The 12,519-nt window shown below is 40.5% G+C and overlaps 1 protein-coding gene across 1 annotated transcript; it reads right to left on the bottom strand.

Moving 5' to 3' along the window:
• Positions 1–839: 839 nt before the first annotated feature.
• LOC121517093 (transmembrane prolyl 4-hydroxylase-like) lies at positions 840–12,280 on the bottom strand. Its single transcript, XM_041798613.1, has 9 exons — positions 11,581–12,280; positions 11,376–11,457; positions 6,372–6,568; positions 6,119–6,209; positions 3,507–3,669; positions 3,212–3,397; positions 2,831–2,921; positions 2,500–2,623; positions 840–1,926 (listed from the first exon to the last, which is right to left on the bottom strand). The coding sequence occupies exons 1-9, from the start codon at positions 11,947–11,949 to the stop codon at positions 1,712–1,714; spliced, it is 1,518 nt and encodes a 505-aa protein (XP_041654547.1). The 5' UTR covers positions 11,950–12,280; the 3' UTR covers positions 840–1,711.
• Between the last annotated feature and the right edge of the window lie 239 nt (positions 12,281–12,519).

Below are 12,519 nucleotides of genomic sequence, written 5' to 3'. Positions count from 1 at the left end.
GTCCGACGCTCCCCCCGCCCCCTCCCGCCGCCGGCTGACGTGATTGGCTGACGCCAGCCCACAGTGCGGTGCGCACAGCATCAGCAACAGTAAAAATGAGAGGAGTCACAAGGATGGGTTTATAACGCTACACGAACACGTCCTTGACCTGAGAGCACGCAAGTAAGTGCAGGTAAATACCCAAAGCACTGTCTGATAGCGGATTTTCTTGTAATTTGTTCATCTCTTTGGTACGACGAGGATAGGCTTCAGGATTCCTTGTTTTGGGTACACTGAGGGTCTTAGCATGCCCCCTTATTAACCTTTATTTAACCATCGAGATATTTTTCTCTTTAGCTGTTAATCGTTTTTAATAGGTAGATTAATCTTTTTTTCGGCATGACTTTTGTCTCCCCACTTTTTAATCAGTAACCCAATCTCTCCTTTAAATTATAGATATTATATTGGCTCCACCTGTAGTTGTAGTTCGATATTCTTCACCACCACCCTTTTCAATAACGAGGGCCGTCTACAAGACATGCCGCTGTAGGTGAAATTAAATGTGAGCGTGATTATGAATTAAATGCTTTTTAGTTATGCAAGATATAAGTTTAAGTATTCATTAGCATAACAGGAGAGTGGATGTGTGTAGATGTGTTATGTAAATATATCTGCTTCTAGACAGAATGGACCAATGGGCACTGGCGTTGAAAATTTGCAAATGAAGCTGTCAATTAAAGGCTACCACAAAAGAAACCTTGATCATTACTTACATGACTATATATGTTGTTGGGCGACATCTAGTGGACACTTCCTTACTTACAGCTTCGTGTGAATGATGAAACTCCCAGCACTGATAATAAAACAACAAATCTTTATTTATTTAATGACGTAGAACAAATACAATAAAATACAATGACAGATCCAGTGCAACAACAAGCTGTAGTAAATATGCATTCCTTTAACTTAAATGAATAAATAGTGGTGATAAATAACACTCAATAAATACTCTTGGATAATAAAATATTCTGGATTTGTGAGGTTAACAAACACAAACATTGAATTCCACCTGAAGGTCAGGCCTCCCACAGCCAGTGTGACGAGCAGTCAAGTCCAGTAAAGAACAGAGCTGCATTAGCAGCAAAAGGGGCAACCCCTTATTAAATATCATTTCACAACAAACTCTGAAAACAAAATATAACAGACAAATTATCACATTCCTAAAAAAATTCTTTGATATGGCTTGGGACAAAAGCTTTCATCAATAACAAGTACAGCTAACCTGCAACGTGCGGATGCTTCAAGTTTAAGTGGGAGCATGAAGTCTTTTATCCCCCAACTTACATCATGATACCTGTAGCTAACTATAATAAAGTTGTTACGATGAATATGTTATTTCCTTAAGGTCCAATAAACATAACTGCAATCACTCCGTTTCATTTAATCTACTTATTTATGTTTTTTTTTAATGACAAGAGTATCTCCCACAAAAAAAAAAAAAAACAGCTCCCCTGATGAGACTGACTTATGATTAAAGCCAATTTCGCTTTAGCATTAGCATCACAGTCATGATATAACCATTACATCTGGAATGCTTTTGGTGCAGTTTTGAGTATGACTACAGTATCCGACATGAGGAGACAGTCTGTCTGGTCCACTTACTTCATGAATGCAAGAGTGACTTGGTTTTCAAATGGTGGTCACATGATCTCGTCAGAATAAAAAGGCTAGGCTATAGATCCTGATGGAGGTCGCTGTGTGAGAGAGGTTGGTAATGCTCCTCTATTCCCGGTTTAGCTTGATGCCTCTGTGCAACTAGTCTCTGGTAACGGACCTGCCGCTGGCTGTCTGGGTCCACATTTACCCAGCTGTTGGCCACCCACTTCACCCCACGTCTGACAGGGCAGTCACCATGGAGGGAATATTCATCCAGCTCTCCCATCCAACCTTGTGAAATCATGGCGGGAAGATGGACATTTTAGAAAAGAGGACTGAGTGTAGAAGGCATTAGAGCTGTATAATCAAGAAATTATTTAAGAAAAAATCACAATGATTATTTTTCTTTGGACAAAATGTTGAGTATTTATGGACTAAAAGCAACTCTTTGTTATAATAAACCCAAAAGGTTGTTATTGGGCCTTTGAGTCAGATTTGTCAGATCTGTGAGGTCCACGAGGCTCTAAGTCTCTATAATCTTAATATATTTTAAAATATCACTGTTGTCACTATAAAACTTGTGTTTTACTAGCGTGTACGTTAAAAGTGTTTTTATATCGAGAGTTATTTGAAGATTGTGAAGAACACTTTGTTCTATATTTTATTAGGGCTACACACATTTGTATCAAAATAAAGACTACAACACAAACATGGCCCAGTTTAAAAACACACTCGCATGCTTGTGGCCACAAAGATTAAGACTTCAGGACTGGCATGAAGTTTGGTCTGCATGGCTTTCAACAACATGAATCATCAAAACAACAGATGTGCATAAAAGATATACTAAAAGTCTTCTGTTCTTACCTCTGCCATCAGAGAGATGGTTGTACCAGAGGAGGGCCGTCCCAGCAGTAGGTTTTATTCTCAGGTTCCCTCTGCTACATGTCTCCTGGGTGTCTGTCAAATCAATGCCGTCCTGGACCAGTGCCTAGGACACGCGAAACTGTAAACAGCTCACGTCTAATCATTTATTTTGGCTCGCTGAGTTTACTAAGGTGTCAGATTCCTTGTCATGTGTCAGCACTGACTGTGGCATGTCGACAACACTCAGGCCATGTATAGAGTTATCATCATTAGACGGTGATTGAGAGAAACAGGTTATGCTTATTTAATGATTGTGAAAACATGCACTCACCTGCTCCTCATATGTACGGTTATCAGCCACAGGAAAGGTGGTCTCACCACCTTCCTCTATAGAGCTGAGGTGGAATAGCATTGTAAGGTACCTGACACATGAAAAAGAGGAAAACATGAGTGATTAAAAAAAAGGTCTCCTTTCAGCACAAAAAAACCCCATGATGATGCAATTTAGCAATGCAATTTGGACATTAAATAGAAATGCTGTTCAGTACTAAACAATGCCAAACATCATTCTAAACATTGCTTTATTAGAGTGGTAAATATAAATACAATTTGGAGATAAATGAGAATGTCTCCGTGTTGTCTGTTTCCAATCTTATCACAGCTTTAAACTTAACAAAAGGTCAGCTAAACAGGAAATACAAATCCAACAAACCTGCAGGAGACCTCAGTGAGAGCAGACGTGTTTCCAGCCAGCCGAGTGTGGGCACACGTAGTCTCTGAATGAGAAGGGCTGCTGTCATGATGGGCATTACTGAAGTCTCCCTGCTCATAACGAATCACCTGCAGTGGCTCACTCAACTCCACCAAAGCGGAGGGCAGACGTGTCAGACTGGTTACTCTGAGCAAAAATAACAACCAAAGAGCAAAGACAAGCGTGTTATGAATCACGGGTGTATGGGCCAATACTATAAGAGGAATAAAGTGTGTTTGTGTGCTTGTGTAATCACCTGTTTCTGAGTGTTTGCAGCACATGGTGGGACCCTTGGCCTTGGTAAAGCCATGTATGTTTGCTTCTCTGTTTGAAATGACCCCGCAGCTTCCTGCTCTGCTGTTGTTCAGGGTGTTGGGACATGTCATAAACACGGCTGAAGTCCTTTAGTGTCAGCGCCCCTGCCACAAAAGCACATACAGTCCTTTTGACAAAAATGTTTCTTTTTAATGCAGATTAAAGCTTGGGTACAGTTAAGACAATACAGCAAAAATATTACTCAAATCTATGGATATGGGTGGAGCTCTGAGGTAATTTTAAACCTGTCCTTCAGTTAAACATGACCATGACTCCAACTTTAATCTTATACTCCTGGTTAATGTAGAGAAGAGTACTTTATAACAGCCGTCCTTCTTTCTTTAACTCCATCCTTTTCCTCTTTGTGTCTAACTGTGTGTTGGTGCTCTCAGCTGAATAAATGTCTGCCCCCCCATCACTCCCCATGAAAGGCCACGCCCCAGTAGCAACAATAGCTCTGGGGTGGCAGAGACAAGGTGGCCGAGAAGGGAGGGGGTCGGTGGGTTGGCGAGAGAGCGAGCGGAGGAGAGAGTTGTGGGGAAAATGGGATCTGGGGAAATTAGGAAAAAGGGTTGGGGAATAATAAGTTTTTAATGAGTTAGAATGAGGCACATCCGGACTGGGATGTGTACAACGCCTGGCACAATGGCATCAGGTCAAAATGGTGTCACTCTGCTTCCGGCCTTGCCGCTAACAAAGACTTGCACGCAATCACAGCCACCTGTCAGCCAATTACCATGCCAAGTACACAACCTCTGTGGATCCACTAACACATACACAAAAGATGGAATTAAGTGCAGTAGATTTATTATCTGAATTGACAAGACACCTTGACTGACTTAACTAATGGAAGGATTAGTAGTGGTCCCTGTATTTGGATTAATCATTGCAACTTATTTCCTCTTATCATTGTCAGTGCTAGTTTAGAAATTATGCTTTTGATATGAACCATGGACCACCATAGTCACAAAAAGTACCACTAAATACAAAAAAATTTATTTGACCCCATTTGGCAACAAAGTCTTATCTCTATATCGAACACCTTCATTGATTCACCTTCATAGCTCCACCAATCTCCAGCTGCCGTTGTGACAATCACCTGTTCCACATCTATGAATCTTCCCTGTCCACATAAATTAAATCAACTCGTGATGGATACTGAATAAAACAGAGGACTGCACAGTAACAAGCTCCCACATTAAAGTCAGTGAGAGCTTATGCACAGGCTTTTGAGAAGGTCAATGAAACAGCCTTGCATTATTTCAATCAGAGGCATCTTAAGGCTTTAAGAATCAAAAATGATAAATTATTTCTTTTGTGTTGCTAATATGCTCCACTGTAACATTTCTGCCAAGGGGAATTGCAAGAATAAAATGTTTGTAATTATTATGTTTTGCAAGCAAGATGGAAGGAAGCAACAATTAGCATGCAGAAGGTGTAAAGAGTGGGGAACAAGACTGAGCTAAGCGACAGAGACAGAACGTATGCACAAAGAATCTGATTTGTTTTTTGTCAGTTAATAATCATAGAGATACATTTTCATTTCACTAATGCAGGATAAGTACCGAAAAACTCTGGCACTTGATTTAATACTTTTTAAGACCTTTGTTGAGCCTCTTTTCATACATTTTAAGACCTATTTCATCTTCAGTTTGTAACCAGTTATATTAACAACACAGTTGGTTATGTTTCTGTGCTGATAGTAAGACAAGAATGTGATAAAAGAAAATAAAATTCAGATAGCTTCTTTCATAGTTGTATGTAAATTAAGCTTTCTTGAAGCATTTTGAGATTAGGATATAAGAGAAAAGAACCAGATACCATAAGGTAGCAGAATGGAAGGTCCTATGTTTTATATAAGTGGCTCAAAGATAGCTATTTTAGATAGCACTGCTGTTAAAAAAAACAAAGTTCCACAGCCTGCAACTAAGTATAAAGATAAAAAACAAAGTGTACTAATACCAATTTCAGGAGTAAAAGGTTTAATTCTGGTTTAAAGCATTGTTGTGTAAATGATCACTTTACTGTTGCAGCCATATCTCACAATAACTGAGTTGTATTCATAAGCAGAAAAACTAGTCTACAACCTCTTTAGACAAATAGCCTAAAAAAATAAAATAAAATACGACAAAATTTAAGACCTCAGGTCTTTCACTTAAGACTTTTTTAAAGCCTTCATTTTGGCTGAATTTTTTATAAACTTTTTATACTTTTTTAGACCCTGCAGACACCCTGTAATGTTCATCTATTTAAGGTGACACAGAAAAAAAACTATGTGTAGTTACACTTAAAGCCATGTTTATTTATTTATTACATAAGTTTACATCTCTACCCATCAAAGTTGGGGTTGAGGGCCAGTGATTAAAAAATGGTCTCTGTCCCATGTATACACAATAACTTACATTTAAAATGAGAGTAAAAGTTTCTCCACGTGAGAGTCAATGTTTAACTTTCAATTTGTCAAACTGTATCCTGTACAGGAAAAGTAGAAACAGTCACTAATGTGCAGACACACTCTTGAGATAAAACTACACAAAGGGCTGGAGGACTAACCTGTAGAGCAGGCTTCAAGACCAGCGAGTATCTGCCGTAAGGTGCCTGGGTTCAACCAAGTTCCATCTCGAGAGCGTGAGTGACTCACAATCTGTCAGAGAGACCAGAATATTTTGTGTTGATACTTTCAAATGCACAATGTTCTCACAGTTTATCTAATATTTTTTTATTTCTTAGAGTGGATTTTTCACAAAACTGATTTTCTGCCTTTGGTGCTGAGGAATACAGATTCTAGGTATTTCTCTTAAGTCACCTCCTGTTTCTGCAGCAGCCCATCCTGGTTCAGGTCCAACAGACTGAAGACCTCCTCTGTGCTGAGAGAAAGGAGTGGCTGGTTTGACTCCTCTTGTCCCTGGTTGGATGCTGTTGTCTGGCTCTCCATTAGACCCTTGAGCTGCGCCAGCTGCACTACCACACGGCATTCCTCCTCTGACAGGAAGCCAGGGATCTCTGATAGAAACCGGAAAAAGACAACCAAGCTGGATGTTAGGACGTGCTGCTGCCTTGGAGATGTTTACATACTGCTAATTCCTTTAAATAATTCCTTTTAATGAGTCATCCTATTCATCTAGCTGATTTTGGAAACCACAGTGAAGTAACAACTTTGTGGCCAATTAAGGAAGGGAAAAGTCCACTTTATCATCATCCAAGCAAAAGATTAGCGTGAGGATGATGAATGTATAATCCATCGAAAAGAGTGGCCAAGCAATAATGCAACACTGATTAAAACCATGCAAAGTGCACTGCAGTCTTAGTTTGTTCTCAGATTAAGAGCAGAGCTTCATGATTCACACACACTAACCACAGAATGGTCAGGAACAGTGATACCATATATTGACAAAGAGCATATAAACTTAAAGTTTCATTGTTGACATGTACAACTGTGATGCACCCCTAAGATGGTGAATGAGGTAATAGTTGACTTTTAAGTAGATAAGAGGATCTATGTTGACAGTGTTGACTTAATCTGTTAGTTTAAACAGATTAGATTGCCAAACAAGGACTTGGAAGTGTTAGGGTGCAAATTTCAGATAGTTTGATCAGTGTAAGCTAATGTAAGTATGTAGGGCCAGATACTTACTACCGCCAACCAGACAAATGTGGGTAAAATTCAGGTGTGGCAGGAAACAGAGTGACCTCAAATAGCCACATTGGCTAGTGGAATTTATCAGCATCACAAGCTATGTTTCACTCTTACTGTACTTGTTTATTAGCGTCAGTGTTAATGATTTAAATGCTTGTTGCAGTGAGGCAGGTCTTTTCATACAATAGTCGAATTTCCCCCAAAAGAACTGAAAATGGCCATTTTAATATTAGTTTGAATTTAATATCCATTAAAGAACAAAAACAAGAATCATTTGTTTTTGTAGTCAATTATAGTATTTCAAATAAGAAAATTGGTATAGGCAAAAAAGTAGATATTAGAAATGCTTGAGTCTGAGTATGACTGGAATGTGTAAAAGTGTATAAGTAAAACAGCCATTTATAAATCACATCTTAGTTAATATGTACTCAGAATAAAAATATAATGCAGGTGCTTTTAATGACTTAGACAATGGCAGCAACTGCCAAAATATCCTTGTATCCCATCACTATTAACTGAGGAAGAAGCAGCATAACTTAGTTTGATACTAATAGTGATAGTTAATTGATAGTTAATTATAAATGTCGGTCTTGTGTGATTAAATGCTGGAGTTCTTCACAGTGTACATAAACTATGTGAGTAATGAGTGTTTAAGTTATCTTTCCATCTCTCCCATGGGAGCTGTTTGTGGTATAGCCCATCCCAGGGGCAGCTTTAATGAATAACAACACCTGATTTCTCCAAGGGGAGAGTAGAGACAGTGCTGGCTTCTGGGAGTACTAGTTTTAATTATTCGAAAGCAGAGTAAATATTTCTACTCATTACCAACTACTTTTACTCGTGTTTACTACATGTTGGATACCATTTTTATTAAACCTAATTTGACCTAATTTTGAAGCACAACTTTTTTGTGGTGCCCTCCTGTTCTCTTCAGTAATTCCTCCATGTCTGTCAGTCATTTCCCCTCTTAATAAAAGGCTTCCAGCAGGTTGGCTGCCCGTACAGTAGAGACCTTGTTTGTCACCCGTGTCTTTGACACTGTACCCTCTCGGTTAATTCCTATTGTCTAGTCAAGCCTCATTAATCTGGATAACTGATATGAATAAAGGGGGACTCTGAGCCTTCCTCTTCTCCCTCCCAACACGGTCTCTCCCCCGGAAAGGAAGTGACCTGCTTGTCAGAACAGCAATCAGGCCAGCAGGACGACAGCAATTTTGTTTGTGACCTAAGCACAAGTTCATACACACACAAAACCACAAGCAGAGCCCATTTGAGTTTCGACTGCTGAGGAATTTCTTTAGTGATGCATGTCCTGATTACTTTCTTTATTTCCTAATCTATCATGTGGTTTGTCAAACATCTGAAAGTAGTACAATATTATCATCACAATCATAATGTCCTCAGGCCAAAAATAATGACATCAAACATTTTGGTTGTTATAATAAACAATAAAATAACTCGCCAATTAAAAAGTAATAATACATTTGTGATTATACCCCCTATATGAAAAGAATGAAAAACGGTTTCTGGGCATTCCTAAAAAGAAACTGTTTAAAATAATTCACTCAAATCTCACACTATGAAAGCTTTTCTGTTATCGTCATTGTGGTATTAAAGCTCTTTAATAAGAGCATTGAGTGTAGACAGCAAAGAAGTTCAGGCAGGAAGGTTTTGTTTTGAGTAGGGTATTGGAAATTTGGGATAAAATGGAAGGAGGAGTTACGCATGAGGGTCCACCTGTTTCTCAGTTCGAGCTGTGGGGATGGAAATGGCAGAAAGCCAAAAGTATCCAAATAACCTATCATCAGCCTTATCAATTTTGAGCTCTGTGAAACTCACTTAAATCTGCTCATGAGGGTAAATCGATTTGCATCTGTAACAACACTTTAACATGAGCTCCAACCCCTTTCTCCTCTGAACTCTACACCTCCCCTTAGCCCTTCCTATGCAAATTCTATCACCGCCCACTATAAATACACCTATTCTGCCATCCTCTCAACCAGGGGTCTACATTCATTCAAGAGACGCACTCCAGGATTAGTCCTCTTTCCTGTTTTTTTTCCCAGGATGACTGTAGTGTTTTGCCCTCATTTTATCCACAGAAAGTCCTCCCATTCAGCCTCCCTTCTCTTCCTCCTTTTGCTCGTTTGTCTTAGCACCACATTGGCACTTGGTCCTGGCAGAGGAAGAGCAGGGCTGGGGGGACGAGGGAGGTTGAGATCTGGAGTAAAAGACAAGGGTGGGGACCGGACGAGTATTGACGACTACACTGAAACTAGATTTGGAGATACTCATGTTTCTCAGCCTGGAGCTGCAGCTGGGGAGGATGATGAGGCGTGGGGAGAGCATGGAGCTACTACTGGCTTCAGGTCTGTGCCTTCTATAGGAGAAGGTGGTTTATGGGAGCCTCGCAGTTTGTCTCGCTGTGTCCCTATCCCCCCTGGAATGGCGTTGTGCCAAAACATCGGTTATGACACCATGAGGATGCCCAACTTGTTGGGCCACGAGTCTCCTGCTGAGGCTGTTCAGCAGAGTGCCAGCTGGTTGCCACTACTTGCGAGAGAGTGTCACCCTGATGCCCGGATCTTTCTCTGCTCTCTTTTTGCACCCATTTGCCTTGACAGGTAAGGAAAAATAAAAAAACATCAAACCCTTTTCTTTATTGTTCATCTTTACAAATAAAGGTATATGTCTAAGGGCCTGAGTTTGAAACCTGATGATTAACAGAAAAATACAAGAAAAAAATGTGATTAATGATTAAGTAACAAAGAAACAGGGACATAGAGAGTTAACACCTTTTGAATGCAAATTGGTGCATGTCCCTGAGGTAAGGCCCTCATTTCATACAGAAACCTTCTGATCAAATGACTAATCTCTTTCCTGTCAAATTAGCATCTCTATTACCAGGTAAACAAACAAGCAGCCAAATCTCATCCAGTCTTGTTTTGTAGCACTAAACTAATTGATTTGAATTCTTTTAGCAACTTACGACTACCATCTCTTCTTTATCAGGTTCATATCGCCCTGTAGGAGTTTGTGTGAATCTGTTCGAGACAGCTGTGCACCTATTATGAGCTGTTACGGATACCCCTGGCCAGAAATTCTGCGCTGTGATCAGTACCCTGCCGACCATCTTATGTGTATCTCCTCGATCACTAACAGCACTGCTTACACAGGGGGCCGCAGAGGTAGAAATCTTCCAACACACATACATATAGCCTCCAGTTAACTTTATTAAACAGTGTAATAAACGGTTTGAATTTTTCAGTGCCTCAAGCAAGCTGTCGGGACTGTGAGCTGGAAGAAGCCTCCTCTTCAAAAGACACACTGGACATCTTTTGTAGGAGTGACTTTGGTGAGTATTAATATTCTACATCCACTCCTTTCTGCCTGGTCCTGCTCTAAATAAAGCATTCATAGGTTGTGTTACTCTGCTTTCTTTCCCAGTTGTGAAACTGCGTCTCACGCGGCTCAAGTACAGTCCATTAAGTCTATCTCAGTTCTCGCTGGCTGCCAAACTGGACGTTTTGAAGCATGGCCCCCTGTTAGGCGGGCAGATCCGCTCCCGCATCGAGCTTTGGTTAGAGAGGGATGCCACCTGCGTAAGAAACATGACACGGCACAACCCACGAGGTGGGACTTTCCTGGTGACAGGCATGGTGCAGGGAGAGCGCCTGGTTGTGAATAAAGCTTATGCATGGCAAAGACGAGACAAGAACCTGATGGCAGCTGCACGCAAATGGAAGCATTACAGATGCAGGAACTAGGGTTTTATGATGGGCTTGATGACTCAAAAGAACTGAGAACGTAAGAAGAACAGCTTTGCATAGAAGAAGATAGACATAGTATTTAGAATTTGTCTGAATACCTCTCAATAAAAGATACACTCAATCTTCTCATATCATGTCTAAACTTCTGTGATTATAGAAGTGATAAAAGCAGTCAGCTGTTAAAAATAATCCTCTTTAATGCCATCACTACATCTTGCAGGTAGAGGATTACACAAATAAAAGCTGTTTGATAGCAAATGTAAATATCTGTGTATTTTAAGTACATATTGCTGGTTTATATTTGTATGATTTTATGAAAAAATAAATGTTTTGTTCCAAATCTGGGTGAAATGTTAATTACTTCAGAAAAGCAGCACACACTCAGAGACAGCAGTATACTTACCAAAGAGTAGAGGTTTTAGGCTGATTGTCTTCATCTCGTGCACTCTGTTTGGCACAAGGGACACCTGCTGTACATGACCCACCTGTAGATGAAAAAGAAACATGAGGAATGCACTCAGTTGTGTGGGCTCTGCACTGACTCTACCTTTATAGATGTTTAATTCCAACATTTACATTTTGAGCTTGACTTATACCACTATTCTTACCCGTATTCCCTCAACGCGAGGTAGACTGAAACTCTGACTGTGGTCTTCCATGTGCAGCTCTTTTGGAGAAGGGGCCGGACTGGGTAGAGGGGTCCCACTCTGACGGACGGGTGCAGAACTGTCCCCGTCTCCACTGACAAAATCCCCGGGCCCGTTGTTGTAGTGCACATACAACAGCAAGCCGATAACATTCAGGATGTACACGTGAAAGAAGACCATCACCACAACGAAATAAGCCCGAGAGCAGACGTTTCCCCTCTGGATTTGCATTCGAGGGGAGCGAAAAGGAGGGTGGTAACCTGAAGATAAGGGGTTGTCTCCATCTTCATAATCTTCCTCGGTCATTTTACTTTCCTGTTCAGCTTCCATTTTCACACCGAACTGTAACTATTTGAACTATAAATTTTTCCGAGGTAGCGTTACTGCTAATGTTTATTGTTCAGCATCCGCCTGACACCGTTAGCTGGATGTTAGCTAACCTAGCTAACCTTTGGCTAGCTACGGGGCAACCCCAACAGTAAACCTCTGTCCGTTTCGATAAAAAGTGCCACTACCGTGTCTGCCGCTTGTACCCATATAAATTGGGTAGACCCGAGCGAAAGAGCAGGTATGTCGACAGTCGTCTTCTCTGAGAAATAAATATGTCATCGTTGACCAAATTCCCTTAATCCTATGTTAGCTAACTGGATGGTGCGCTGCCCCTGACAACCTGCCTAACAACCAATAGAGAAGCAAACGACAGCAGAGGAGTCAACGGTTCTGGTGCCACAGTAAACCATTAGCGACCTCTAGCGGTGGTAGTATAAAGCTGTTTAAATGAGGCCGCGAAGAAGATGTGTCCTCAAACTTAGCAAAAGTAGCCTAGGAGAGTATAAGACTATTGTACTTGAGTAAAAGTACAGTTACTTTGGTTAGAATTAACTTAAATAGAAGTAAAAT

Source organism: Cheilinus undulatus, linkage group 11 (assembly GCF_018320785.1).
Source record: "Cheilinus undulatus linkage group 11, ASM1832078v1, whole genome shotgun sequence".
Classification (NCBI taxonomy): Eukaryota; Metazoa; Chordata; class Actinopteri; order Labriformes; family Labridae; genus Cheilinus; species Cheilinus undulatus.
The sequence above is the reverse complement of the archived record's forward strand: the minus strand, read 5'-3'. Positions and strand labels throughout refer to the sequence as shown.